A 27,313-nucleotide genomic window follows, 5' to 3' on the forward strand; every position below is an offset into this window, starting at 1 on the left:
CCACCATTTAAGACAAGGCAAAGCAGCCCACTGGATTGTCATCCCATCCACTATATTCAACATTCACTCTCTCATTACTGATCTCAAAATCATAGCATTGTGTAACACCTTCAAAATGCACTGCCACAAGTCATCAAATCCCCTTCAACAAATCCATGGCTTCTACCCTCTAGAAGGACAAGAGCAACAGATACTTGGAAACATTACCACTGGTGAGTTCTCCTCCAAGCCTCACACAGTCCTGGCTTTGAACTGTATCACCATTCCTTTGCTGTTGCTAGGTCACAATCTCGGAACTCCTTTCCTACAGCACCATGGATGTCCCTGCACTCATGGACATGAGTGGTTCAAGAAGGCAGTTCATCACCACATTGTCCAGGGCACTCAGCGATGGGCAATATATGCTGGCCCAACCAATAGCAGCCTCATCCCATGAACAAATTGAGACAAAAAGATTTGGCAGCAGAGTAGGAAGGCTGCCGCAAGACTTTCCACTCCAAACTTAATTAGGACAGTAGTAGAAAGGTGGGAGGCAGCAGGGTCAGCACCAGGTACTGTTCAATCCATTGAATGCCTTCACTACCTCTAAACCTGCCTTAAGGTAGGACAGTAATTTTCATTGTCTGACTGTGACATTTGAATCATCTTCCTGTCTTAAGGCACTTTGACTCTGACACATCAGTACTGCAACGTGCATACAATGTGATATTGGGACACTTGCTTGTTCTAGAAATACCTTTAGTGGAATTATCTATTTTCAGTGGATTTTTGTAACTTTTCAAATGAATAAAGATGATTTGTGTAAAATTGCTCAATTTTCAGGAAAATCATCTGTAATTTTGAGTTCTTACTCACAGTAATATTTAGTAAACCCAGAAATCCAATAAGGAATTCAGAAGTAACTTCTTTACCAAAAGCCAGGACAGAAGTTGAAACTTCTGTTAATTAGTAAATATAAATAATTTAACTCTGAAATGGCCTGTCCAGCCATTCAGTTCTAACAGTCGCTACAAAAAGAAATGAAACCAGACAGAACACCTAGGCACTAGAAACAGCAATGGAAGAAACAGCACCGTAGATACTGCAAAGTCTTCCTTAGTAACATCTGGTGGCTAGTGACAAACTTGGAAAGCTGTCTCACAAACTGGTCAGCAACAGCCTGACAGTCATACTCACAGGATCATACATTACAAGAATGTCCTTGACATCACTTGACTCCCCAAAGCCTATCCACGAATTACAAGGCAAAGACAGGAGTGTGATGGAATGCTTTCAAATTGCCTGAATGAGTTCAGCTCCAACAACACATGAAGCTAGATATCATCCAGGACAAAGTAGCCCACTTGATTTGTATCACATCCACAAACATCCACTCACTCCACCACCAACACTCAGAGCAGCAATGTGTACCATTTGTAAGATGCACTGCAGAAATTCAAGAAAGATCCTTAACATCTTCCAAATCCACAACCACGGCCATCTAGAAGGACAAGAGCAGCAGGTACACGGGCATACCACCACCGGCAAGTTCCCCTCCAAGTCACTCACAATCCTGTCTTGGAAATATATTGCCAATTCTTTAGTTTTGTTGGGCTAAAATCCTGGAGTTCTATCCGGAATGGCATTATGGGTCTATGTACAGTTAATGGACTGCTGAGGATCAGGCAAGCAACTCACCACCGCATTCTTAAGGTCAACTAGGAATGGGTAATAAATGCTGGCCCTGCCAGTGATGTCCATATCCCACAAGTGAATTTAAAAAATTGTTACTCCAGGATATGATTGAAGTGAGTTGCATAGATACATTTAGGGGGAAGGTACAGAAGCCAGCGAGGGAGAAGAGACTGGGTGGTTTTGATGGTAAATTTAGATGGAAAAGATTGGAGGAGACTGAGTGGAGCATGAAGACCTTCAGGGACCTGTTTGGCTGAATAGCTATTTCTGTACTATGTGTAATCCTATGTAAAATAAAACTGTTTATTGTTTATTTTCCAGAATGAAAACAACAAGCTCTATAACTGTGATCTTTCTCTATTTCCAAAAATTGGTCCATTTATAGATGGTACATTTACGAGCTTATGTTTGCTGACAACTTTGCCTTTACTAATTACAAGCACAGTACACAATGCACACCAATTATTATATATTAGAGGTTTTCAAATGTATGTCTCATGTTAAATCAATGCCTGATTTACACCCACTGGTCCTCATGATTTCATAATAATTCAGAGTACTTTGCCTCGTCAGTGACAGGTGTCAAAAATCACACAAATCTTTCGCAAACTTACAATGATTCACTTCTTGCCACTGAAAGTGCAGTATGGGCTGCAGTTGGATTATGATAAATGGTTTAAGGGTGTTACAGCTGTCAGCTTAAGCTTTCCGTTTATTCACCTGTAATCTTTCGTGAGAGTAGCAAGTTTGGATTTGAAAATGGCTTCATAAGACCTGTGCTTATGGTACAGATAGTCCCAACATTACTCCGGTAAATATGAAACCAACCTTTAACGTCAGAATGGTATCTTAAATCAGATTGACTTGTTGTTTAAAAGTTTAATGTTTGTTTGCTTGATGTAGATTTAAAAATTGTGTTTTGATGTAGCATCTTTTGAGTTTATGAAACATCTTAAGGAACTTCACCTGGAACAAATTTCATGTCGTTATGTCAGCAAAAGCAGCAGCCACTTTAAGTGCTAGATTTCCAGCTAAGTTGTTTTTGATGCTAATATATGTTGTGCCAATGTTGTCCAGCTAGTTTACTCCATTATGAGGACATTTTGTTAGATGGGCTGCTAATCTGTGCATGCAATGTATCTTGATATGCTTCCATTTATTTATGGAATGATACGCACTGTCGGCTGTTTTAATGAAAGCAAAATATTGTGATGCTGGAAATCTAAAACAAGAACAGAAATCACTGAAGAAACTCAGCAGGTCTAACATCATCTCTGGAGAGACATACAGAGTTAATGTAAATGGTGAAGAGAGGATGCTAGGGCTAGAAAACTGGAAATTGTGGAATTGGCATTAAGTATCAGAAGAAATGTAACTGGGAAGAGTCTGAAGGGGAGAGAAATAGAATCAAGATGTGAAGAAATGAGTTCAATGAGGCAGGAACAGACTGAAATGATGGGTCTGCCATGGCAGTCTTGTTTGTGGATTTGGAGAAGGAGGTAGAAGCAGGCTCTGTGGGGTTGGGTTGCTGAGGTAAGATACTATGAGGAGGTGATGTTCTGGGGCTGTGCTGATTGACCTCCAATGGCCACAGCCATCTTCCTCTTGTGCTATGTGTGACTCCAACCAGTAAAGCGCATTCCCTAGTTTCTATTGACTTTTCTGTGGACTTCCTGATGCTCCTCTTGGTCAAATGCTGCCTTGATGCCAAGGGTAATCACTCTCACCCCACCTTTAGTGTTCATCTCTTCTGTCAATGTTTGGGCCAAGGCTGTAATTAAATCAGGAGCTGAGTGGCCCTGGCAGAACCCAAACTGAGCGTTTTTTTTCTTTGCAAGTGCTGCTTGGTAGCACTGTCAAAGATTCATTCTATTACTTTCCTGATGATTGAGACTTGACTGACAGATTGGCCAGGTTGGATTGATCTGCCTTTTGTGAACAGGTCATACCTGGGGAACTTTCCACATTGTCAGACATATGCTAGTGTTCTAGCTGTACTGAAACAGTTTGGTTCGTGATGTGGCTGGTTTTGATGCACAAGTCCTCAGTACTATTGCCAGAATATTGTCAGTTGCCTTTGCAGTATCCAGTGCCTTCTGCCATTTTTTGATATCATGTGGAGTGAATCATACTGGTCAAAGACTGGCATCTGTGATGCTGGGGACACCAGGAGAAGGATGAAATGAATCATACATGTGGCTTATATGGCTGAAAATGGATACAAACACTTCAGCCTTGTATTTTGCACTGATGTGCTGGGCTTCCCCATTATTGAGGATGGGGATATTTGTTGCACTTCCTCCTCCAGTGAGGTGTTTAATTGTCCACCACCATTCACTACTGGATGTGTCTTGATTACAAAGTTTAGAACTGATTCATTGGTGTGAGATTGCTTAGTCCTATTTATCACACATTGCTTTCACTGTTCCACATGCAAGTAGTCCTGTGTTAAAGCATGACCAGGTTGAAAACTAATTTTTAGGTTCATCAAGTTCTGCTGCAGGAATTCCCTCCTGCGCTCTTCATTAAAATAGGGTTGATCTCCCGCTGTGAAGATAATTGTAGTGCAGGGGATATTGTGGGTTATTTGACTGTGGTCAAGTACAATTATTTTGCTACTGAAGACCCACGTTATGGATGCCCAGTTTTGAGTAGTTAGATCTGTTCAAGGTCCATCTAGTTTTGCATGCTGATAGTGCTACAGAGCATGATAGAGTGTGGCCTCAGCATGAAGACAGGACTTCATATTCACAAGAACAACCCCTATAATACTGTCAAGTACAGATGCAGCTGTGATAGGTTGATTGGTGAGGATGAGACCAAAATGATTTTTCTCTTATGTTCGTTCCCTCACCACCTGTCACCAACACAGTGTACAAGCTATGCCCTTTAGCATTCAGCCAGTTTGGACAGTAGTGGTACTACTTAGTCATACTTAATAACACCCTTTAAAGTCCCCCATCCAGAATATGTTCTGTGTCCTTGCCACCCTCAATGCTTCCTCAAAGTGTTTTTCAATATGGACTGCTGATTTGTCAGCTGAGGTGAGGGGGTGTGGGGTCAGTATAGTAAGCAGCCGGAGGTTTCTTCACCCAATGTTTGCCCCGATGCCATGCAAATTCCTGCAGTTGGAGACAATGTTGAGGATTCCTAGGGTAACTTCTTCCCAACTGTGTTCCACTGTGTTATCACCTCTTCTGGGTCTGCCCTGCTGGTGGGACAGGACACATCAAGGGAGGCTAAAGGTTTTATGTGGGTCATTGTCTGTATGGTCTGATTCTGAGAGATTGACTATTGCAGTCTGTTAGTTGACTAGTCTGTAGTACACCTCTCCAAATTTTAGTACACACCCCCAGATTTTGGTGAAGAAGACTTTGCACGGTTGATAGGGCTATGTTCGTCATTGTAATTTCTAGAGTCTAGGTTGATACCAGGTGGTCCATTCAGTTTTCTTTCTTTGTTTAAAATTTGTTGTGGTTTGATACAACTGAGAGTCTTACGAGGTCATTTCAGATGGCAGTTAAGAGTCAGCTACATAACTGAGAGTCTGATGTCACATGCAAGCCAAGTAAGGTAAGGATGGCAAGTTTCCTTCCTTTAACACAATATTCAGGGAAGGGACTGGCTGACAGCTGCTGTTTTTTCATTGTTTGCTGCATTTTCTGTCATGGACTTTTAGAACAAAAAGCTGAGGAGACTTTTATTTAAGTTAAAAGGGAGGTAGAAAAGCCAGTCACTGGGGCTGTTGTTAAATGGAGCAGCAGATTTCACCAGGAAAGCTGTCAGTGTCAGGATAATTTTTATTGAAGAGAGAAACTGAGTTAATGTTTCGAGTCCAGTCTGACTTTCCTTGTGAACTGCCCCAGAAGGGCTCTGAAAAGGAGTCGTACTGGACTTAAAACGTGAACTCTGTTTCTCTCTCCACAGATGCTGCTGCCCAGACGTGCTGAGTATCTCCAACACTTTGTTTTTAATTCAGATTTCCGGCATCCACAGAATTTTGTTTTAAATTTTTTTAATATTCTGCCTGGGAAAAACTTGATACTTAAAGGTTCATGATCACTGTCACTCTCACAGCCAGTGGCAATGTCACCCTTACCCTTAGCTGCAACATATAATGGATTTCAGTAGCACCTCCATAATGAAATGGAGACCTCAAGAATATTGTTCCTCCCTGAAGTTAAGGCAGGAGAATTGTTCCCTTCAGACCTTCTCTCAAACCAGCCCCTACACCCCCCAGCGACCCCCAACACCTTCCTTCTCCCCTATCAAATGACGTGTTCTTCTCTATCTTGTCTCTGCTCACTCATTCTACACAACTAGGTGGATATAAATATTGCATCTGTGTCTAGAAGCAAATGGTCCGAGCAGAATCCTGGAAATGAGGGCCATACTTGCGTCATGTGCCAAATGATTTGCTGTGAGCTTCAACTTAAGCAATTCTGCAAATCACCAAACAATTCTACAATTGCACCAAGAGCCAGTAGAAATCAATCAACAACTAACTCAAGAGAAGTTGACGATCCCTTTAACTGGCAGTTGTGAGGGGTCATATCTGCTGTTGGATACATATCCAGTTGTAAGAGATTAAAAGAGAGGTGTTATCTGAAGCTTTGTAGTTTTAAAATGGTATTGCTAACATTAAACCAGCACCGTATGCCAATTGGCATTATGATTTGCCTACTTTTGGTGCATACTCCCTGCAGGCATGTATATCCTCTCTGCAAAATGGCATCCTGCATGGGCAGTGCCTGAATTTGTGTGCATGCTGTGTGTGCCAATTTGGAACCAAATGGCAACTATAGGCAAAATTATGGACATTACACATCCGTCAAGTCTAGAATTAACCAAAGTATTTGTGAAGGTTTTGGCAGCAGATGAGCTTGAAGCAGTGGTAGTGTCAAACATTATTACAGTAGTGGCAGCTGGCAATTGCAGTGATGAAGCAGATAGATGGAAGTTCATTTATGGCCAAATGTGATATGGATTTTGATGCATTTTGTGTCAGAAATTCTCCATCAAATATTAAAGTGAGCAATGATTGTTGATACAAATGTGGGACAGCTCTTCATGTGGAATTTTGAGAATGATATATTTGTTTTTATTAATGATTTCCTGTACTGATCTGAAGTCTGGAGTGCAGTCTGCTTTTAGGACACAGGAGCTGCTAATTCTACTGGTTCTGTACATGCCTAGTCTGTATTCTACCTTTGTCTATTTGTAGCTGAATATTCTTTTCTAAGTGTAAAAGAAAGGTTTTCTGATTTACTAATAACAAAATGGCAGTTTACATCATTAAGGCACAGCAACACAAACAATGTTATCAGCAACTGCAAGCTGTCTGCAGATTTTTCAAGCCACTTCTCACAGTACCATATGTAGGCGTCTGCTCTTGTTCATGGGTAATAAATGCCTTATCCTCAGCTTCCAATTATGGCAGCAAATAGCTGCTCAGTGTGACAAAATGGAAATGGTGTTTAGATGTCTAGTTGCTAGATGGCAGCAAATGGCTGCAACCTATGGTTAATGTAGTGACACTAATGAATTCTGAGAATTAATTTTCAGCTCAGAAAGCCTGATGAAGGCTGCCAGAATGTCAAATAAGATAAGAGATTGACTGTCACTGGAGTTTGAGTTTATTTGTTTTCTGCTGGTGGGTGATTGTTCCTGACCTCTCAAATTGTGAGTTGGTGGTGTGATCTACATCATAAATAGCCTGGCTGATGTTGCATATTAACAAAACAAATTAATGATTGCATTTTGCATGATTTAACTCTAAAATTCCATTCTTTTACAGTAGAATCCATTATTTTTAATTTTTCATAAGGAAAGCCTATATTTTTCAGTATATAGTTTGAGAATTACACAATAAAAACAGTCCTATAACGTTCACCAAATTCAAAATGTAGCTGCTAATTTTGCATTGTAGTTGGATAGAAAATGAATATTGCTGACTCTTTATGTGCTGCCCATTTTATGCAAGTTGCTGCTGATCAGCTCTTTTTTATTAAATGTAATTATTTCTCAAATGTTTATATGTCCTTTAAACATTGGTCTTGGCACTTAGTAGTTGGAGGCTATAATATAAATTGGTGGGAAGAATAAGCAATTGGAAAAGGTGGATGGGATAAGTCACTATGTTTCAACTTTACTGTGGCAAGTTGCAGTGTACAATAATGAGCACAAACACACCCAGCAAGTCCTGCTTACATCACTGCTAGGAAAATGCAGAAATCAATGTGTGAGAGTGACAGCTAACACGTAAACTGTAGATTTAAAGCACACAGAGGATTATGTGGAATATCCTTATAGGATAGGGCATTAGGGTGATTGTGAAATTGGGATAAGCAAAAGAGCAACTAATGATGCTGGCTACTTATCACTTGCTGGTACAATCGTAGTTCAAGAAACTAGATCTTAACTCTCCTTTAATGGTAGGTAAAGCTTCTGTAATGATATAAGTCAGATCTATTTCTATGTATAACTGTGCTTACTATGTCTGTTCAACTTTCCACCATGTTCTGAAATAGAAAGCTAGAAGCATGATATAATAATTGTATCAGCAGTAAAGCTTGTTGTCTACAAAACTATTTTAAATGCAAATTGTATTTTGTAAAAGATTTTGAAATGTTTGTGAAAGTACAATGGGTTGTCATTTTCTTCATTTAAACAGCAGCCAATTGAGGCCAAAATATTAGTAGTAAATGAACCATCCAACTTTGAATTTATCTGCATTAATTAGAAAGCAATATAATATCAAGTTAAGCAACACTAGTGTCCCAATCTATTGATTCAAGCTGAAGTTTCTAAGCTGCCTAAAATTATTTTTATGATTGCTATTTTACCATCTTTTAATTTTCATGTATTTTGGCTCTTAAAATTTCTATTTTTATTCATGACTCCTGTAAAATGATGTAAAACTGATATAATTTTCTAAGATTCTTGTAGAATTTTGAAATTGTTTTATATGGGTTTATTTGGATCATATAAAAGCACAAATATTTTCACGACTAAAATCCAATAATGTGATTAGATAGCTTAAAGCTTTGCATTGTATGTTCTCATTTTGTGTAAGATATTTGAATAGTGTGTTTGTTCTTATACAGTATTTAAAACATATGTTTGTTCAATATCTCTATTTGTCATTTTCTGTTTTTCTCTAGATGTCTGATTAAGGACTTTGAAAAGCGTCCATCAGTTACATACTTGTTGCAACATCCATTTATTAGCCAATCCCATGGGAAAGATGTGACGCTACCATTGAAGTTAGCAAATCTTGTCAAAGTACAACAACAGGATTCCTCAGCAAAAGCAAGGTATGAAGCAATAATTGCAATCTAATTTTAACTAGAACTACTAGTAGTAATGAAAATATATATGAACAATTACATTTCACAACCAGGTAATACAAATGCATTGCTGCAAAGTTCGTAAGGTTTTGATATGTAAAGGGAACGTAGTCCAAGCCAATCATATAAAAATTACCTTGAACGTCATTAGATGTGCAATTCTATATATTGTTGCATTACTTCTTTTATATTTGTTAGTGCAGGAAGCTTTTGTTTACAGTTGTTTTGCAATGCTTGTTTATGACCAGTGAGTGGCAGGATGCAACTGTTGTTTATAAATGGATATTTTGTAGAATATTTTCAAAACACAGTGACCACAAAATATAGCTCAGTAGTGACCATAGTTTCAATGCTGCACGTGCCATTTTGATGCCAAAATCACAACAATGCTGCATGCCCACACCTCTTGCGCAGTCTGTAACTGGATGCTGTTTTGTTGATGCCATCAGCACAGTAGTTAAGGAGTGGCGCCGGATTTATGCCAAATAGGCAGATCATGACGTCAGTCAGCATGCAATGCTGATGTAACTGTAGCATTGCTATTTTCAAATTTGCTGCTCCAGATAATGCCCTCTCAAAACCTTGCACCACTGAACACAAGTTCAGCAGCAGAAGGACCACAAATGGCATGATTTAAAATGGATAATTAACTACTTTCAGGTTAGTTGCTGATTGATATTTAGCAGCTCTGTTTATATTTTTTTGAAGTGCTGAGAACTTGTCTTGGCTGCTATTCAAGTTGGTTAAGTCAATGGTAATGGGGCTGCACATGGAGAAGTCCTTGATAGAAAAAGAAAAGACTTGCATTTACTAGGCACCTTTCATAACTGTCAAATATCCCAAACTTCTTTTTATGGCTAATGCAGCAATTTTAAAAGTGTAATCACTGTTGTATGTAAGGAATACAGCTGGTGGTTTTCACACACTATCCGCTCTGAAGACATGTCACTGGACTTAGAACATTAACTCTGTTTTTTATTCACAGATGCTGCCAGACCTGTTGAGTTTCTCCAGCAAGTTCTGTTTTTGTTTGTTTCAGATCTCCAGTACTTGCAGTTCTTTATTTTATTAAGTAAGCATCAATGAAATAGTGACTGTTGATTATCAGGTTTTGCTTTATAATTCTTATGTGAGGTACCTTGGGAAGTCTTATTTCATTAAAGGTGCTATATGAATTAAAAATTAAAACACAATTTTAGCCAATGTTTTTCAATTAATTTCAGAGGCGTTGGGGGTGTTGCTGATGGCACAAACAGTTACAAATTTCATCTGACCTGTGAACAAAGAATACTGTTTCTGCTGGTGACATTATGCTAAAATTCTAACAAATGTATGGTGGTTATGTCACACATGAACAGAGACACAACTGTTATTTAAGATTATCCTTTAATCTTGAACTTTGTTCATGTATTTCTTAATTTGTGCAATTTTTGATGGAAATGATATACTTATTTACTTGTAATTATATATTTAAGAATGCGTTGTTTGCTTTGGTTAAGTAAATTATGTGTGAAAGACTCAGTTTATCAGCCATAGTCAGTACACTTCAGTGCAAACTTGATTATGTAGAATAATCATTCTTATCCATTCACTGGACATCACTTTTACATTTGCTTTAACTAGGCAAGACAGCATCTATACAAGAAAAAGTCACATGAGACTCTCAAAGCGTAACAGTCGAAACATGACGGATGACTTGGTCACCCTTGAATTCCTGGATGAGGTATGGTTTTCAAAAGTGTTTCCTGGTTTCAATTGAATATCACTAATTTACTGGTACAGTCTTAATTTCATGAACAGTTCAGTCTGAAAACAAAAAGGCAGAGAATAATGTATTGCAGATGCTGGAAGTCTGATTTTAAAAATAGAAAACACTGGAAAAAAATGAACAAATCAGACATTGATCAAAAAATTTATCTATCTTTCACACTGTCCATATACCTGATCTGCTGAATGTTCCAGCATTTTGTTTTTATTTAATATTAGAAAGAAATACAGCTTGGGTTGAGCTACAGTTTCAGGAGTCATACATTTTTAGACAACTGTCAGGTATCTCTCATTAAGTTTCTTAGTGGTACTTTTGAACCAGGTGAACAGTTAATGATAAAAATGAAATATTAATACACAAGTGTAGCAGATAATCATGAAGACTTGTGGAATTTCTGAAGAACGGTCTAGGCCCAAAATGTCAGCCTTCCTGCTCCTCTGATGCTGCTTGGCCTGCTGTTCATCCAGCTCTACACCATGTTATCTAAGACTTGTGGAATGTTGGCTCTCTATTTCAACGGGGTTCTTACTGCAGCTGTCCATGGTGCTGGTGAGACCATATATGGAGAACTGTGAGCAGTTTTGGTCCCCTTATTTAAGGAAAGATATCATTTCATTGGAGGCAGTTCAGAGAAGGTTAATTACTATGATCTCTGGTATAGAGGGACTGTCTTATGAGCAAAAATTAAAGAATTTGGGACTCTACTCACTGGAGTTTAGAAAAGTGAGAGGTGATCTCATTGGAACAAATAGGATTCTTAAGGGGCTTGACAGGGTAAATGCTGAGAGAATGTTACCCCTCATCAGAGAGTCTAGGATCAGAGGGCATAATTTAAGAATTATGGGATGCTAATTTAAGACTGACGTGAGGACGAATTTCTTCTCTCAGAGGCTTGAGAGTCTTTGGAACTCCTTGCCACAGAAAACTGTGGGGGCAGAGCCAGTGTTTTCATTTAAGGCTGAGATAGATGGATTCTTGATCAGTAGTGCAATCAAGGGTTATGGTGAAAGGGCAGGAAAGTGGACAAGAGGACTGTCAGATCAGCCATGTTCCTGTTGAATGGTGAAGCAGGCTTGAGGGACAGAAAGGCCTGCTCCTGTTCCTGTTTCTTATGGACTTAAGTTTAGGTTGTTGCAGCCACATAGAAATGATAAGAAAAATGAGGGGAAGTTGCGCCTGCGTTAAGTTTGTCTCCTTTCTGTTTTAGTTAAATACGATGGACATCTTGGGTTTGGTAAGAAATTAAAACTGAGGAGCAGAAGTAAGCTATTTGGTCCTTTAAGCCCTCACAAAAAATCATCTGAATAGTATTGTTGGTTTTAAATGTGGTGTTCAACGATTTTTCACACTGTAGGAATTGTCTGGGAGATTTTGCACCTTGCTGGTTACTCTTCAATGTTTCCTGGCATTTTTGTTATAGCGAGAGAAAGTCAAGATTTTTTAAATCTGATAACAAGCAAGTAAATATGTCAGGCATGATACTAGGAAAAGGTTCACATACCAAAGAAAAAATACACAACATGTTTTTCATTCAAAGGGATAAGATTGAAAGTACAATTCCATCTTGGGGCAAATATTTTTTGTTATATGTCCACTTATACTTCCCAGCCATTTCTTCCATGATATGAAAACAAACAGCCACTGCAACTGCAGGGGATGTGATCACAGCCCACGTAATTGTCGTGCTTGTGAAGTCACTGACAGCATCTTTGCGGCATTTGAGTAATAACTTCATACTTCACAATAAGCTTATTTAGTACAGCAACTGGTGTCCCTGAAACAAATTGTAAAACCAGAGACCCAGAGGAGCTCTAATGAAGAGCCCTCGCTGGCCTACTCATAGAGTCATTGAGTCTTAGAGATGTACTGCACAATTTGTCCATGCCAACCAGATATCCTGAACTGATCTAGTCCCATTTGCCAGCATTCAGCCCATATCCCTCTGAACCCTTCCTATTCATGTACTCATCCAGATGCCTTTTAAATGTTGTTATTGTACCAGCCTCCACCACCTCCTGTGGCAGCTCATTCGATACGTGCGCCACCCTCTGCATGAAAATGTTGCCCCCTTGGTCCCTTTTAAATCTTTCCCCTCTCACCTTAAACCTATGCCCTCTAGTTTTGGACTCCCCTACGCTATCAAAAAAACCTTGGCTATTCGCACTATCCATGCCCCTCATGATTTTATAAACCGTTATAAGGTTACCCCTCAGCCTCCGAAGCTCCAGGGAAAATAGTCCCAGCTTATTCAGCCTCTCTCTGTTGCTCTAATCCTCCAACCCTGGCAACATCCTTGTAAATCTTTTCTGACACATTTCAAGTTTCACAACATCTTACCTAAAGCAAGGAGACCAGAATTGAATATAGTCTTCCAAAAGTGGCTAATGTCCTACACAGCTGCAACATGACCTCCCAACTCCTATACTCAATACACTGACCAATAAAGGCAAGTGTATCACATGCCTTCTTCACTACTCTATCTACCTCCAATTCCACTTTCAAGGAACTGTGAACCTGCACCCAAAGGTCTGTTTGTTCAGCAACACTTCCCAGGATCTGACCGTTAAGTAGATAACTCCTGCCCTTATTTGCCTTGCCAAAACCTCATATTTATCTGAATTAAACTTCATCTGCCACTCCTTGGCCCATTTGCCCACCTGATCAAGGTCCTGTTGTACTGTGAGGTAACCTGCTGTCCACTATACCACCAATTTTGGTGTCATCTGCAAACTTACTAAGCATACCTCCTATATTCACATCCAAATCATTTATATAAATGATGAAAAGCTGTGGACCCAGCATCGATCCTCACGGCTCACCGCTGGTCACAGGCCTCCAGTCTGAGAAGGCACCCTCTGTAAGACCATAAGACAAAGGAGTAGAAGTAAGGCCATTCAGCCCATCGAGTCTGCTCTGCCATTCAATCATGGCAGATGAATTTCTCAACCCCATTCTCCCGCTTTCTCCCCGTAACCCTTGATCCCCTTTACAATCAAGAACCTATCTATCTCCTTCTTAAATATACTCAATAACCTGGTCTGGCGTCCACAGCCTTCTGTGGCTGTGAATTCTATAGATTCACCACTCTCTGGCTAAAGAAGTTTCTCCTTATCTCTGTTCTAAAAGGTCTTCCCTTTACTCTAAGGCTGTGCCCTTGGGTCCTAGTCTCTCCTACCAATGGAAACATTTTCCTAACTCTGTCCAGGCCATTCAGTCTTCTACCTCTGTCTTCTACCTTCTAGCCAATTTTGTATCCAAATGATTAGCTTTCCCTGTATTCCTTGTGATCTCACCTTGCTAACCAGTCTACCATGCGGAACCTTATCGAACGTCTTGCTAAGTCCATGTAGACAGCATCCACCGCTCTGCCTTCATCAATCTTCTTCGTCACTTCACTCCTTGACAAAAATGGTGAGCTGAGATGGCCAGGCAGTGGCAAGATGGGGTGGCCGGGGAATGGCAAGTCCAAGGTTGTGGGTTGAGAGGAGTGGCAAAATGGGGTGGTGGTGAAGGAAGGGGAATGGAGAATGGATTAGTGAGGGAGAGGTGTGTAACAATGATATGAGCAGTACCAATCTCATGTTCCAGTGAAATGGTAGGAGATAAGTGTTTTGATTTACACTTTTATGCGAATTTTCACATATTGGAAATGGAACCTTACCAACAATTAGCAAACATAGAAAGCATTACCTCCACAGATGGAATACATGAAACAAACTTGCAATTCAATAAACTGATTTTTGGCAGAGTAAAAGAGATGATTTCTTTGACTGTGGAACTAAAACCAGCTGCAAAATGTTCACTGTGTATCTCAAGTAGTAAAAACATTTGGTGATATGATGAATGAAAAAGAAACATCAGGACACTGAAACCTGAGTACAGCTGAAATGTTCTCCAATGATTCAAGATACCAACTAAACAAGTATGGTTTTGTGTTAAACTTTGCTCCTCAAGCACAACCAGTGGGTTTTAATCAGCATATTCCTTTCATCTTAATTTTGTACTGGAACCTATGCCTTTTTAACTTTGTAACTTTGAGTGTATGTTTGATGTTGCATCTTTATTATTTTGCTCAGGGTTAGCAGATAAAAAGCTTATTTTTTTCTTCATTGAAGAAAACCCTGTAATTGGCTTCTTACTTCTATAATGGGAATTAGTTCATTACATTTTAATTGGAGAGAGGTATAACAGTGCTCCAAAAAGAACATAAATCTTTGAGGCCGAATGGAAGGTTAAAAAGAGTGTAGCCAATTCATCTCTTGCTACCTAGTCATAACAGTTCATAAAGTCATTACGCATCCTAATTGTACTGCTTTTGCACGTATTTCCACAGCAAGCTGAATTCTTGATTTGTTTTGTCAATAATGTGGAAATATCGGTGATGCTATTGATCGGGTTGTTAGGGTCAGTACATCTTATATGCAATAGGAAGGACTAATTTGTGCTGAATTTCTTCATTTTCATGCAGAGATAGTTTGGCCATCATTCCATTTGGCAGTTATGTCACATTTGTTTCAAACACTGAATAGTTGTAGGAGTAGCTGCATTCTGATCTCGTGGAGATGTATTTATTTTTTAAATTAGTTTTGTATGGACACACTGGCAAGGCTGGCATTTATTTCCCATCTCTAATTGCCCTTGAACTGAGTGACTTGCAAGACCATTTCAAAAAACAGTTAAGAGGTGACCAATTGTTGTCAGTCTGGAGTCTCCTGTATGCCAGACCAGGTACTAATGGCAGACATCCTTCCCTAAAGGACATTAGTGAACCAGATGGACTTTTGCAATAATTGACAGTGGTCACCATTAGATCAGCTTTTTATTCCAAATTGTTACTGAACTCAATTTTCTGCCGTGGTGCGTTTTGAGCCCAAGTCCCCATAACATTAGCCTGGGTCTCTGGATGATTAGACCAGTGACATTATCGCCATGCACCACCTCCCCATAAATTTTTCAGCTGGTAAAGTGTACCACTTTACACTTCAGGGCTGTTTATCCCAGCAGCTGCCCTGTGTTGTATTCTCTCCGATTGTGAAACTGGTGATGATAATAATGAATTCCTGCACTACTGTCCAGATATGTGGAAGGCCAGAATTGTGAAGCGACCTTGCAGCTGCCAACTGGTTATGGGGGGATAGAATTTACAGACCAAGTGCAGAATGTGACATGTGTCAGGTATAATTTTGAATTAGCCTTCATGTTTTTGCTGTAGATGGTAGTGTTTAATGCCTGGCTTCATATACTTGGTTATTCCTGCTGCTGAATTGTTACTATTGATGAGATTGCCATTTTTCCCATGCTTTCTCTTCAATTCTTGGTGATGCTGGAAAATGTGGTACATGGGGTGAAGTTGCACCCTGAAGAGGCTATTGGAGGGTGAAGGGAGCGTTACAAGGGAGTGACATGTGCTGAAGTACAGAACTATTTAAAATGTTCTGAAGGTAGTCCTTGGTAATGATATTGCTCATATTGGGTGAAGTGAAATTTTGTTAGCATAACTGGTTTACTTGAAGGGGGTAATCCCTTTCTTTTGACAGGCTATGGAGCAAGCCAAGATGACCCCTTAATTCAACAGGTGTTATCAGATCTCAAAGTTCAGTTCCTTGCAAAATTCAGAAGCAATATTAACCTTGAAGCTGATGACAACTGAGCTGTTTATTCCCAGCAGTCTTGTTATGCTTGATTCAATGATTTAACTACCCAAGTTGGACAGCTGTTGCAGATTGCATTAGGAAACTGTGATTTTTTTTTGTTCATGATTCAAATCCAAATCATTTATTGGACTGAATTTTAAGACTTTTGTCCTGCAGCTCCACTTATTTGATGGAAACTTGGCAGCTCTACTGCTGTGCAACGAATGCAGAGATCCAAAACCACATTTTTTTCAGTCACACCTTTGGGCAAAACTAAACTGAGATGTCTCCGAGTGAGTAACAAATCATGTAGATAGAGTTTGATTATTAGCTTGTTATATATGCTCCTGGGATATGAATGTTATTGGCAAGGCCAGCAATTATTAGCCATCCCTAATTGGCCTTGAGAAGGTGGTGGTGAATCACCTCCTTGAACTCTTCTGTAACAGTGGGTGTTCCTACACCACACACAGAGATAGAGCTGCAGCATTTTGACCTGATAACAGTGAGGATATGATAATATAGTTCCAAATCAGGAAGGTGTGTGACTCAGAAGAGAACTTATTGTTGGTGATGAACCCATACATTTGCCACCATGTCATTTCTAGATGATAACTATCATGGGTGCTATTGAAGTAACCTTAGCAAGTTGTAGATTGTGTCTTGTAGATTCTACATACTGCGTTAGTAGTGGAGGAAGTGAATGTTTAAGCTGATAGCTTGGATACTGATCAAAAGAGCTGCTTCGTTCTTGGGTGTTCTTGGAGCTGTACTCATTCAAGCAGGTGGTGAGTATTCCATCAAACCTGTTGACTTATGCCTTGTTGCTGGTGGTTGGACTCTGGGGAGTCAGGAGGTGAGTTGCTCACTGCGCAATTCCCAGCTTCTGGACCTTCTGTAATGGCCTCAATGATAATTTCTGGAGTGTTGATGTTGCTGGATTTGGTGTTAGTAATGCTGTTGAATATTAGATTCTCCTGTTGGGGCTGGTCATTACCTGGCACTTGTGTAACCTGAATTTTACTTGCCTCTTTTTAGCCCAAGTTTCATTATTGTCTAGATCTTGCTGATGCAGGCATGGGCTGCTTCAGCATCTCATGAATTGTCAATGTAAATCATTACACTAATCATATATTTCTGTCCTTGTGATGGAAAGAACATCATTGGTGAAGATGGTTGGGTCTGGGACACCATCCTGAGAAACAATTGTAGTGATGTCCTCAGGTTGAGATGATTTGCACCAATAACTAAAGCTATCTTCCCATATGCTAAATATGACTCCAACCAGTAAAGAATTTTCTTTTTCATTCCCATCGGTTTCAATGTTGCTACAACACCTTGGTGTTACACGTAATCAAATGCTAACTTGATCTCACCTCAGATTTGGAATTCTCCTGTCTTGCCTGTGTTTGCATCAAAGTTTAACATATTTTGGAGTCATGTGGCCCTAGCAGCTCCCAAACTAAGCATTGCTGAGTAGGTTGCATTGTGGGTTCCACTTGAATATGCTATGACAACACTTTGCATTACTTTGATAATAACTGAGATAAAAATGATGGAATGGTAATTAGGTGCTTTGAATTTTTCTTGCTTTTTGTGAACAGGACATACCTGAGTACTTTTCCATGTTGCTGGTTAGTTGCCAGCATTGTAGTTTGGCTAGGGGTAGCTAGTTCTGGATCACAGCCAGGATGTTGTCAGATTCCAGAGTGTCTGCTGTATTCAATGCATTCATTAATTTCTTGATATTGAATCATATCAAATTGGCTGAAGATTGGGCAAGTCCAGAGGAACCAAGGTTGATCATTGACTTGGCACATCTGCTGAAGATGGTTGCAAATGCTTCAAACTTGTCTTTTGTACTGATTTGTTGGGCTTTGCCATCATTGAGAATGTGGATATTTGTGGAGCCTTGTCTTCCAGCTAGCTGTTTAATTGTCCACCAGCCTTGATGTAGCAGGACTGCAGAGCTTTGATCTGATGTGTTAGTTGTAAGATCACTTTGCTCTGTTTATAGCATGCTGTTAAAGTTAGCTGAACACAGCAGGGACAGTAATAGGGGTATTAAAATTGGCCTAGCAGGCTTCAGTTAGAGAAAGAAAAATAACGCTGAATTTTCATTCATTCTTTATCACTGTCTAGCAACATCTGTTGAATTTTTACGTACGGATACCAGGTGTGTTTTTGCTGTTTTGCTATGTACAATTGAATGTCCTGCTGATATTGTGTGAAAGCTCACGTGAATAATGGGCAAATTGATGAGCCATACCCCTGCAGCTATATCCAGCAAGGAATCAATGGCACAAGAGGAGATGAGGAAAATTAGCAAGGAAAGAAATGAGCATCTGATTCCAAAAATGGAAACAAATGTTGTGTTTTTGGAATTACTGGTATATTTTGCAGAAGTAGAAAGAAATGTAAATATTGAATGAAATGAAATAACCTTGGACAGACATGCCTAATATTTGTTTGAATCGTGTAATATTCTTAAATGTTTTCTAAACTATTCAATTAAAAAGTTATTCTTTTCATCGACAAATTGACAATCTGAATTACACAGTGTGTGTGTAGATGTTAGCATTTTAACATGTTGTTGCATTAAGGCCAAACTTGAGAAAGTTCTGAGTATTTTGTCTGTCCAAGAGCTGGACTACATAGCTGATTTTATTAGCCAAGTATAAATAAAGTTCCTTGGTGCTGCAAATTGGTTTAACTTAATTAGCACCTCCTAAATTAAGACAGCAGACTGCAGGTCATATAAAAGACAATGTATTACAGATGCTGGATTCTGAAATTAAAATCACAAAATGCTGAAAATGATTGCAGTTTGAGTAGCAACTGTGAAACAAGAAGCAAAGTAAGTGTTTCTGCTAAATATCCTTTCATCAGAACTGGAAAAGTTGGAGATCTAGCTGCTTTTAAATAAATACAACAATGGAGAATGGAGAAAACAACAGAAGTGGAGATCTATTTTAGAAACCAAAAGAACTGCGGATGGTGGGTGCTGTAAATCAGGAACAAAAGCAAAGTTGCTGGAAAAGCTCAGCAGGTTTGGCAGCATCTGTGAAGGAAAAAACAGAGTTAACGTTTCGGGTCCGGTGACACTTCCTCAGAACATTCCGAGGAAGGGTCACCGGACCCGAAACATTAACTGTTTTTTCCTTCACAGGTCTATTTGATGGTGGGAGGCAGGAGTGAATAAATGATGAAGAGTTTGTTGTGTGTGTGAAGAACAGAGGAACAGAAGTATTCATCCAGCCCCTTGAATCTGCCCCACCATTCTAGATCTTCTGACCATCTACATGACAGTATATTCCTGTGCCAGCCTCATTTTCTTTAACGCTGACTAACTAGAGATTACTCAATCTCTCTCTTGAACTAGTGTAATGATTGAGCTTTCACAACCTTCTGAGATAAAGAATTACAAAGATTCACCACCCTCTGAGTGAAGAAGTTCCTCCTCATCTCAGTTATAGAGTCATAGAGATGTACAGCAGGGAAACAGACCCTTCGGTCCAACTCGTCCATGCCAACCAAATATCCTAAATTAATCTAGTCCGATTTGCCAGCGTTTGGCCTATATCCCTCCAAACCCTTCCTATTCATATACCCATTCAGATGCCGTCTAAATGTTGTAATTGTACCAGCCTCCACCATCCCCTTTGGCAGCTCATTCCATACACGCATCATTGTCTGCGTGAAAAAGTTGCCCTTTAGGTTCCTTTTAAATCTTTCCTCTCACACCTTAAACTTATGATCTCTAGTTTTGGATTCCCTGGGGAAAAAGGGAAAAGACCTTGGCTATTCACCCTTTCCATGCCCGTCATGATTTTAAAAACTTCTATAAGGTCACCCCTCAGCCTCCGATTTGCCTTTTACTCTGAGACTGTGTCCCTTCTTTGAATCCTGACAGCCAGGGGAAACATCCTGTCTACTGTTTATGTCTTTCAGAATTTTATAAGTTTCTGAGATCACCTTTCATTCTTTTAAATTCAGAGAATAGAAGTCCAGTGTGCTCAATTTCTGTTCATAGGATAGTTCTACCAACTCAGAAATCATTAGGATGAACCTCTGCTTCATCCCCCAGTAACTAGTAAAGGGAAAGTAGCAATGGTCTTATTAGACAATGGGGCTGCTGTTCATTAGGGAGAGAGGACGAGTGGTGGTTTAACATGAGGGTCACCACGTCTCAGGCAAAGGGAGAAATTGAGAAGGAGAGTCCTTCGTAGTAACCTCAGCTTGTACAGGAATTGAACCCACATTGTTGGCAACACTCAACATTGCAAATTGATCATCCCAATATGGCAAGATAAAAGAGCATGGTGATGAGACAATGAAAGAAACAAAAGGTGAAGGTGCAACAAAAACAGTGTGCTGAACAAAACACAGCAGGTCTGGCAGCATCTCTAGAGAGAAAAACAGTTAGTGTTTTGAATTTTGTGACACTTGGTCAGGCCCATCAGAAAGGGTGAAGGGCCACTGGATTTGATACATCAACTTTGTTTTTCTGTCTAGAGATGCTGCCAGACCTACTGTGTTCCTGTCTCCCCTTCATCACAACCAAAATTCCATCCTGGAATTTCCAAGTTCAACTGTACACTCCATTAAGTGGGTGAGATGTTTGATGTCCAGCACCCCTCCACTAATCCTGGCTCTTTCAGCAAATTTAAGGGTGAGCTTGTCCTGCAATCAGATAAGGAGAAGAATTGAGGATGCCGGAAATGGGTACAGGAGCACATTGTGTATATGCATAACCATACCATATGGTGACCCCTTCCCAGTAACTGGGTAAGAAGTGCAGTGACCAGGAAGAATGAGTATTTTGAAAGCATGACATAGCTGTGAACCCTTCAGTGCCCGTCATGCATGTGATTCTGAGGCTCGCAGGTATTCGGCTATTGTGGGAGTGCAGTGGTACGGTTACACTGAGTGATGCATCTGTAAGTGTGAGCGAACAGGGAGAAAATGGTGCACTTTACGTTTGCAGAGTACAGCATGTCATTAATTTTCTTCCTGCACTGCATACTGGATTGCTGGTAGTTCCATTGACACAAAACTTTGAAGCTGCCTGAGACCAGACTGGATGGATTTGATGGGAGGACCTCTTGGTGCCATCTGCCATCTTTCCTGATTACATCTGACAGAAGTCACCGAACCTTGTGTTAAACTTCATCAATGTGTGTGACATCTTTAAGTTTCTTGTGGGTGACCAACGCAGACTCCTGCGCAGTTCTTGGATTGCAGAATGAGAAGCAGTATGCAGCTGGCCTTTAAATAGGTGCCAGAGCTTACAACCCTAGAAGACCTTATCAGAGGCAAGAAATTCCTGGTTACTTGTGCCATATGATTTACCATCACCCATGCAATATCTTACTTGCATATTTAATGAGCTGAAAGCATGTGCAAGATAAATGAGATAACAAGGTGTAGAGCTGGATGAACACAGCAGGCCAAGCAGCATCAGAGGAGCAGGAAAGCTGACGTTTTGGGTCTGGACCCGTCTTCAGAACCCAGGTCATGCCAGAACTGATGACATTTAACATGCTTGGTGTCATACTTTAACTTCACGATGGAAAATGTCAGTGTGTCTGGTCCTTTTCAGATGGTATTCTCTTGTAATAACTCCCAGTTTTGGGAAACCATGACGTATAGGATACTAATCACCAGAGCAGAGGCTGACTACAGGATAAGAACACCTCTAAGAATGAAGAGAACAAGATCTATTACTGGGTGCAGACAAAAGAAAGATACTTATATAAAAATCCAAAAGTCTAACAATGGCTTTCTTTAAAAAAAAATTCTACTTCTGCCTCTTGAAACTTTTAATAATAAATTATTAGATAATATTAACTTTTCTCACTCAAGCATAACATAATATGGCTTTCTGTGAGGTATCCAGTTTTATACCCCATTCATCGCAAATGACTAACACTATCTTTATCAGAAGCACGTTGTAAAACTTTACAATATTTTTTTCCTTTCTCAGGAAGCTATCATATACTGCCTACAGAAAAGGTACTCGGACTTACAGATATACACCTATGTTGGGGACATTTTGATTGCTTTGAACCCTTTCCAGGACCTACCTATTTACACTCCAGAGGTAAGACAGAATTTCTAACATGCTGGCTAAGACTTTGAAAGTATGATCTTTCTACCACCTGGCTTTTTGGCAGAGACTGATGGGATCCCAAATTATTGTATGCATTTTCTTTCTCTCTTTAAATTCATGGCATTTTACTGAATAATAAGTGGTCGCATTTCTCACTGGAAGTAGATGGGACCGTTGTTACTATATCCAAGTCTGGGTCCTATGGGATCCTAAAGCAATTTTCAACTATGAATCTATGGGACCTAAACTGCACCACAGTGACATAAGTTTATTTTGCGAGTAGCTGAACTACTCAAATCAAGAAAGTTCCTGATGTCGCTCCCAAGCTCTGTGTGGTAGCTGACTTCACTGAGATGATGACAGGAATGTTATAATTATTTGAATTATGGGCACTGTAAGTAGCCTGGATTTATGTTCTTATTCACAGTATAATGGCCCGTAATGCAAGTGAATGTTGTGGGCAGTAAATTGTGATGATTTAGTTATAATAGCTCTACTTCCAAATACTTTGCTAACACCTAATGCTGACCTTGTTGAAATAAAAGCAATGTTGCAGATGCTGGAGATTTGAAATTAAAGCAAAGTGTTGGAGAAACTCACCAGATAGTGGTATGGGTGGGACATGTCTATGAAGTTAAAAAAACACAATTAATGTTTTGATTTGAATGACTCTTTGGGTTTCAAAGAATAGTCATTCAACTCAATACTAATTCTGGGCTACATTTCCACGTACTGGAAATGGCAGAAAGGGTAATAATGGGGGTGGGTGGGGGTGGTTGGCACTAGAAAGGTGCCCATACCTTCCTACCACCTCAGCAATCAAGTTCTGGGTGGGCAGGTCAATGAGCATCCTTCCTGACTCCTATCAATTAAGGCCCATAAGTCATCAATTAACAACCATTTAAAGACCTTGAACTACCACTTACCCAATTACCAGTCTTCCTGGCAAGCAAGTAAAGTGGCTTCATACCTGACAGAACTGGAGCACCTAACTGCCATGTTGGTGGGAGGGGCCTCCGTTTGCCCCAGTTTGGGGACAATTGATGGATATAGATGAGGAGAGCAGGAGAGTGACTGCTTAAAGCCACCTGTAGTGATTGGAACTGGGTGGATTTTATTGACTGAGATCCTTGATTGGGGTTGTTAACCTGGGTCAATCAGGGAGCCCTGACTGGCACACATAAACAGGGGATTCAGAGTCTCCTCACTTTAGGGACTGACTCTGAGCTGCCAGTGTACTGTGCACTTGGAAATAAGGAGTGACTTGGTGATGGGATACCGGCCTCTGTGTAGTAATTTCACCGCCCCTATCTATGCTTCCAACCCTCTAATCTCCTTCATCCTGTAATCCCCATCCTGCGATTTTCCACCCCTGTAAAAACTCAGTTTCTCACTGGTCCCAGTCTTCATTGACTCTCTGCAGCTCCCAGAGGCTGCCAGCCTATGATTAGGCTGGTATCTTCAGATGGGGTGGAAACTTTCTGGTGCAGCACAGGTCAGTGCTTAAGTGTCAGATTTCTGTTTGATCGTTGGGCTTTTTCACCTATAGGGGTAAGGGTTTACTCACTTTTAAAAACATCTGTTCCCACACAGTGCAAGAAGAATTAAATCCCAGCCTCTGTTTTTCTCTGCACAGATGCTGCCTGACCTGCTGAGTTTTTTCAAAACTTTACACATTAGTTGAGCTTGCTGATTTGGGCAAAGTATTGCAATATGCATTGTAACCTTGCTGCTGTTGGTCAATGGTTTTTGAAAATGATCGAAATTTTGGCAAAGATATAAAACTTGGTGCATCTAAACTGTCAAAAAGAAGTTAGATTTATACAGCATTTTGCAATCAATTAGGTTTAATAGTAATCACAATGAAAGATGAATTTTAGTGGATTAATGAATACCTGAAAGAGATAGAATGAATTCTATGTGTTACCATGAGCTGTGATAATCCTTGTGCAATACTTTTTCTGCCAGGTTAACATTGTGTTTTTTTCACAGTTTTCTAAGCTTTATCATGGTGCCAGACGTTGTTCAAATCCACCACACATTTTTGCCACTGCGGATGCTGCATATCAAGGAATGGTGACTTTTAGCAGAGATCAGGTGAGAGTATGATTGACTGAAAACATTGACATCAGTAAATTCTAAGTTAAATATAGCTCTGCATACACACAATAAGTAATATTGTTTTCAAAGATCTCACATAGAGACTGCAACTAGAGATCCAATTGACTAGGAAGAATGAGGAGGTGAAGGAAATTAATAAGTAAGATGTTTGCACGAGAAAAATTAGTGGGAGTGAAAGTTGATAAATCTCCAGGACCTCATGGTCTTCATCACAGAATATTGAAGGATGTGGTTTTGGAATTAGTCAATGCAGTTATGATTATGTTCTTAAATTCTATGGATTCTGGAATAATTCCACCATTTATGAAGGGATCTGCAAACCTACTAGCCTTACATCTGTGCAGGGAAATTGCAAGAATATATTATAAAGGCTTGGACAAATAGATATTTGAATGTATAATGATCTGATTAGGTATAGTCAGCATGGATTTGATTATGGGAAATTGTGTTTGTTGGAGTTTTTGAAGATGTTACTGATGAAATTGATAGAGCAGTGGACTTGGTACATTAAGATTTTTAGAAGGCTTTTGATAAAGTCTCTCAGGGGCATGGTCAGAAAATTAAAGCAGACAAGATGAAAGGAAATGTACTGGCATGGATACAGATAGAAAACAGAGGGATAAATTGGTCACTTTTGCATTTGAATGCTGTGTCTCGTGGGATACCTCAGGGATCATTTCTTGAGCCCCAGCTTTGCACATTTTCACTGAGCCCCTGCACTAGCTGTAGTTATCTCACATATATTACACTTAGCTTGCACCTTCTGCCCTTTAATAGTAACCACTCCCATTGATTGCATTTTCGTATAACCCCTTCCCCCTTCCCTTTATCTGTACTATTCCTTTATCATGCCAACTCTTCAACTTTTTCCCTCTCCTCCTACTGAGTTATTGATACTCACAACCTCTCCCTGTTTATCAGCCTCCCCTTCTCTATTTCTATTTGGATTGACCACTCCCTCTTTCTCGGTGGTTCCCTTATTCCTCATTCTGTCGGCAGGTTTGACCTGAAAAATTCACATTGGCCTTGACTCTGTCTTAGCAAGGCCATGGGAAATCATTTAGTTTTCTTTATTATTTTAGTTCAATTAAATTTTAGTGATGAAACACCTGCCAGAGCTATAACTTAAAATGTCAGACTGATCATTTTGCAGCTGTATTCCAGCCCAGCTGCTTCCTGACCAGTCTGTCCTCGGTGGTATATGGGAATGTAGCAGCTTGAAAGGCCTCCTATGTATAACTTTAAATTCATCAGATTCAAAGATAAACGAGAGAATCAGAGACTGATTAGGATAGTGAATCATCTCCCAGGCTGGTTGGTTGCTTTATTTATTTAAAGAGTTAAAAGGCTTAAAAATGAATAAAAGCTAATCAAATTCCCATTTAATTTGTTTAGTTAATGAAGCTTGTTTTATGGGTTTATGAAAAAAGTGCTAATTGGATTTTCTAATAATGCATGTACCTAACAGTTTTACGAGATAGAAAGGACAGTGAAAGTTCTGGGAGCCAACCTTTCAGTTACCCTGTGCTAGGATTGTAAAACCCATTTTTTTAAAACTCTTGGGCTGTGTTGGAATTCCTGTCTTGTCTTGCTGATGGCATGTCTTAGTCAGACTTTGAAAATTATTTCTAATGTTTTTTGTCCTTTTTGGTTAGGTACAGCTTTTCAGGCAGCATTAAAAATCTACTCTTAAATTGGTGTGAATAGATTACACGTGTTATGGTACAAACTCCTTGAGTAATTTAAAGGGAGCAAATAAGGACTAAATTGACAAGGAAGAGGTTTGTGTCCCTCAAATGTGATACTGTACTGCCTTTATAGAACCCACTATTCTACACATCAGAAAAGGAGGCTCACTATCTATCCTTTACCAATGAAACCTTTCTGTCCAGGTCAGAGTCTGCTTATGAAATCTGTGCAGCAACTATGGGCTACTATATAAGATCCCTTTAGCAGAACTGCAGGTGTGACTAAGTTTTGGCCTGGGTGAACATGAAGTTGTGATTCTTGCAGTGCTGCCAGCCTTGGGTTACTGGAGTAGGCAGGGCTATTTGATTTGATTAGATTTATTATTGTCACATGTACCTAGGTACAGCGAAAAGGTTTGTTTTGTGTGCAGAACAGGCAAATCATAATATACAAAATGCATTAGGGTAATAGAACAGAGTAAAGAATACAATGTTAACAGCTGTAGGGGGAAGTTGCACAGAGAGCAAGAACAGCGTTAAATTTAAAACTTGAGAGGTCCATTCAGAAGTCTAATACCAGCAGTCTGAATGGTGCTCTTCAATGATATCAATCAAGAGTGCCTCACAGGCTGTGGCATTGCGTGCTCCCCAGTGAATTGATCTAAGTCTCCAGAGCAATGCTACATGAACATATTTCTCCCTCTAACTGTTCATGAGTTTGGCATGTAACGTGAATAGTTGGATTGTTTTATTCAAATGTACCACATATTGATGACCTTATGTTACCTGGTTATTTGAAGCATTCAATCCCTTTCAAGATTTGGAACAAAAACAAAGTTTCTGGAAAAGCTCAGCAGATCTGGCAGCACCTGTGAAGGAAAAAACAGAGTTAACGTTTCGGGTCTGGTGACCCTTCCTCAGAACATCCTTGTAAATCTTTTTTGAATCCTTTCAAGTTTCACAACATC

At 39.7% G+C, this 27,313-nt stretch overlaps 1 protein-coding gene across 4 annotated transcripts in view; it reads left to right on the plus strand.

Moving 5' to 3' along the window:
* myo3b (myosin IIIB) overlaps positions 1-27,313 on the plus strand; it is a 516,799-nt gene that overhangs the window by 136,355 nt on the left and 353,131 nt on the right. For all 4 annotated transcript variants that reach the window (XM_048598929.1, XM_048598928.1, XM_048598930.1 and 1 more), the window contains exons 9-12: positions 8,838-8,990; positions 10,647-10,746; positions 22,411-22,527; positions 24,529-24,633. In XM_048598929.1, coding sequence (XP_048454886.1) covers positions 8,838-8,990; positions 10,647-10,746; positions 22,411-22,527; positions 24,529-24,633 — 475 coding nt within the window. The remainder of the gene's footprint in view (positions 1-8,837; positions 8,991-10,646; positions 10,747-22,410; positions 22,528-24,528; positions 24,634-27,313) is intronic.

The sequence above is a fragment of the Rhincodon typus genome, chromosome 7 (assembly GCF_021869965.1).
Source record: "Rhincodon typus isolate 14 chromosome 7, sRhiTyp1.1, whole genome shotgun sequence".
Lineage (NCBI taxonomy): Eukaryota > Metazoa > Chordata > Chondrichthyes > Orectolobiformes > Rhincodontidae > Rhincodon > Rhincodon typus.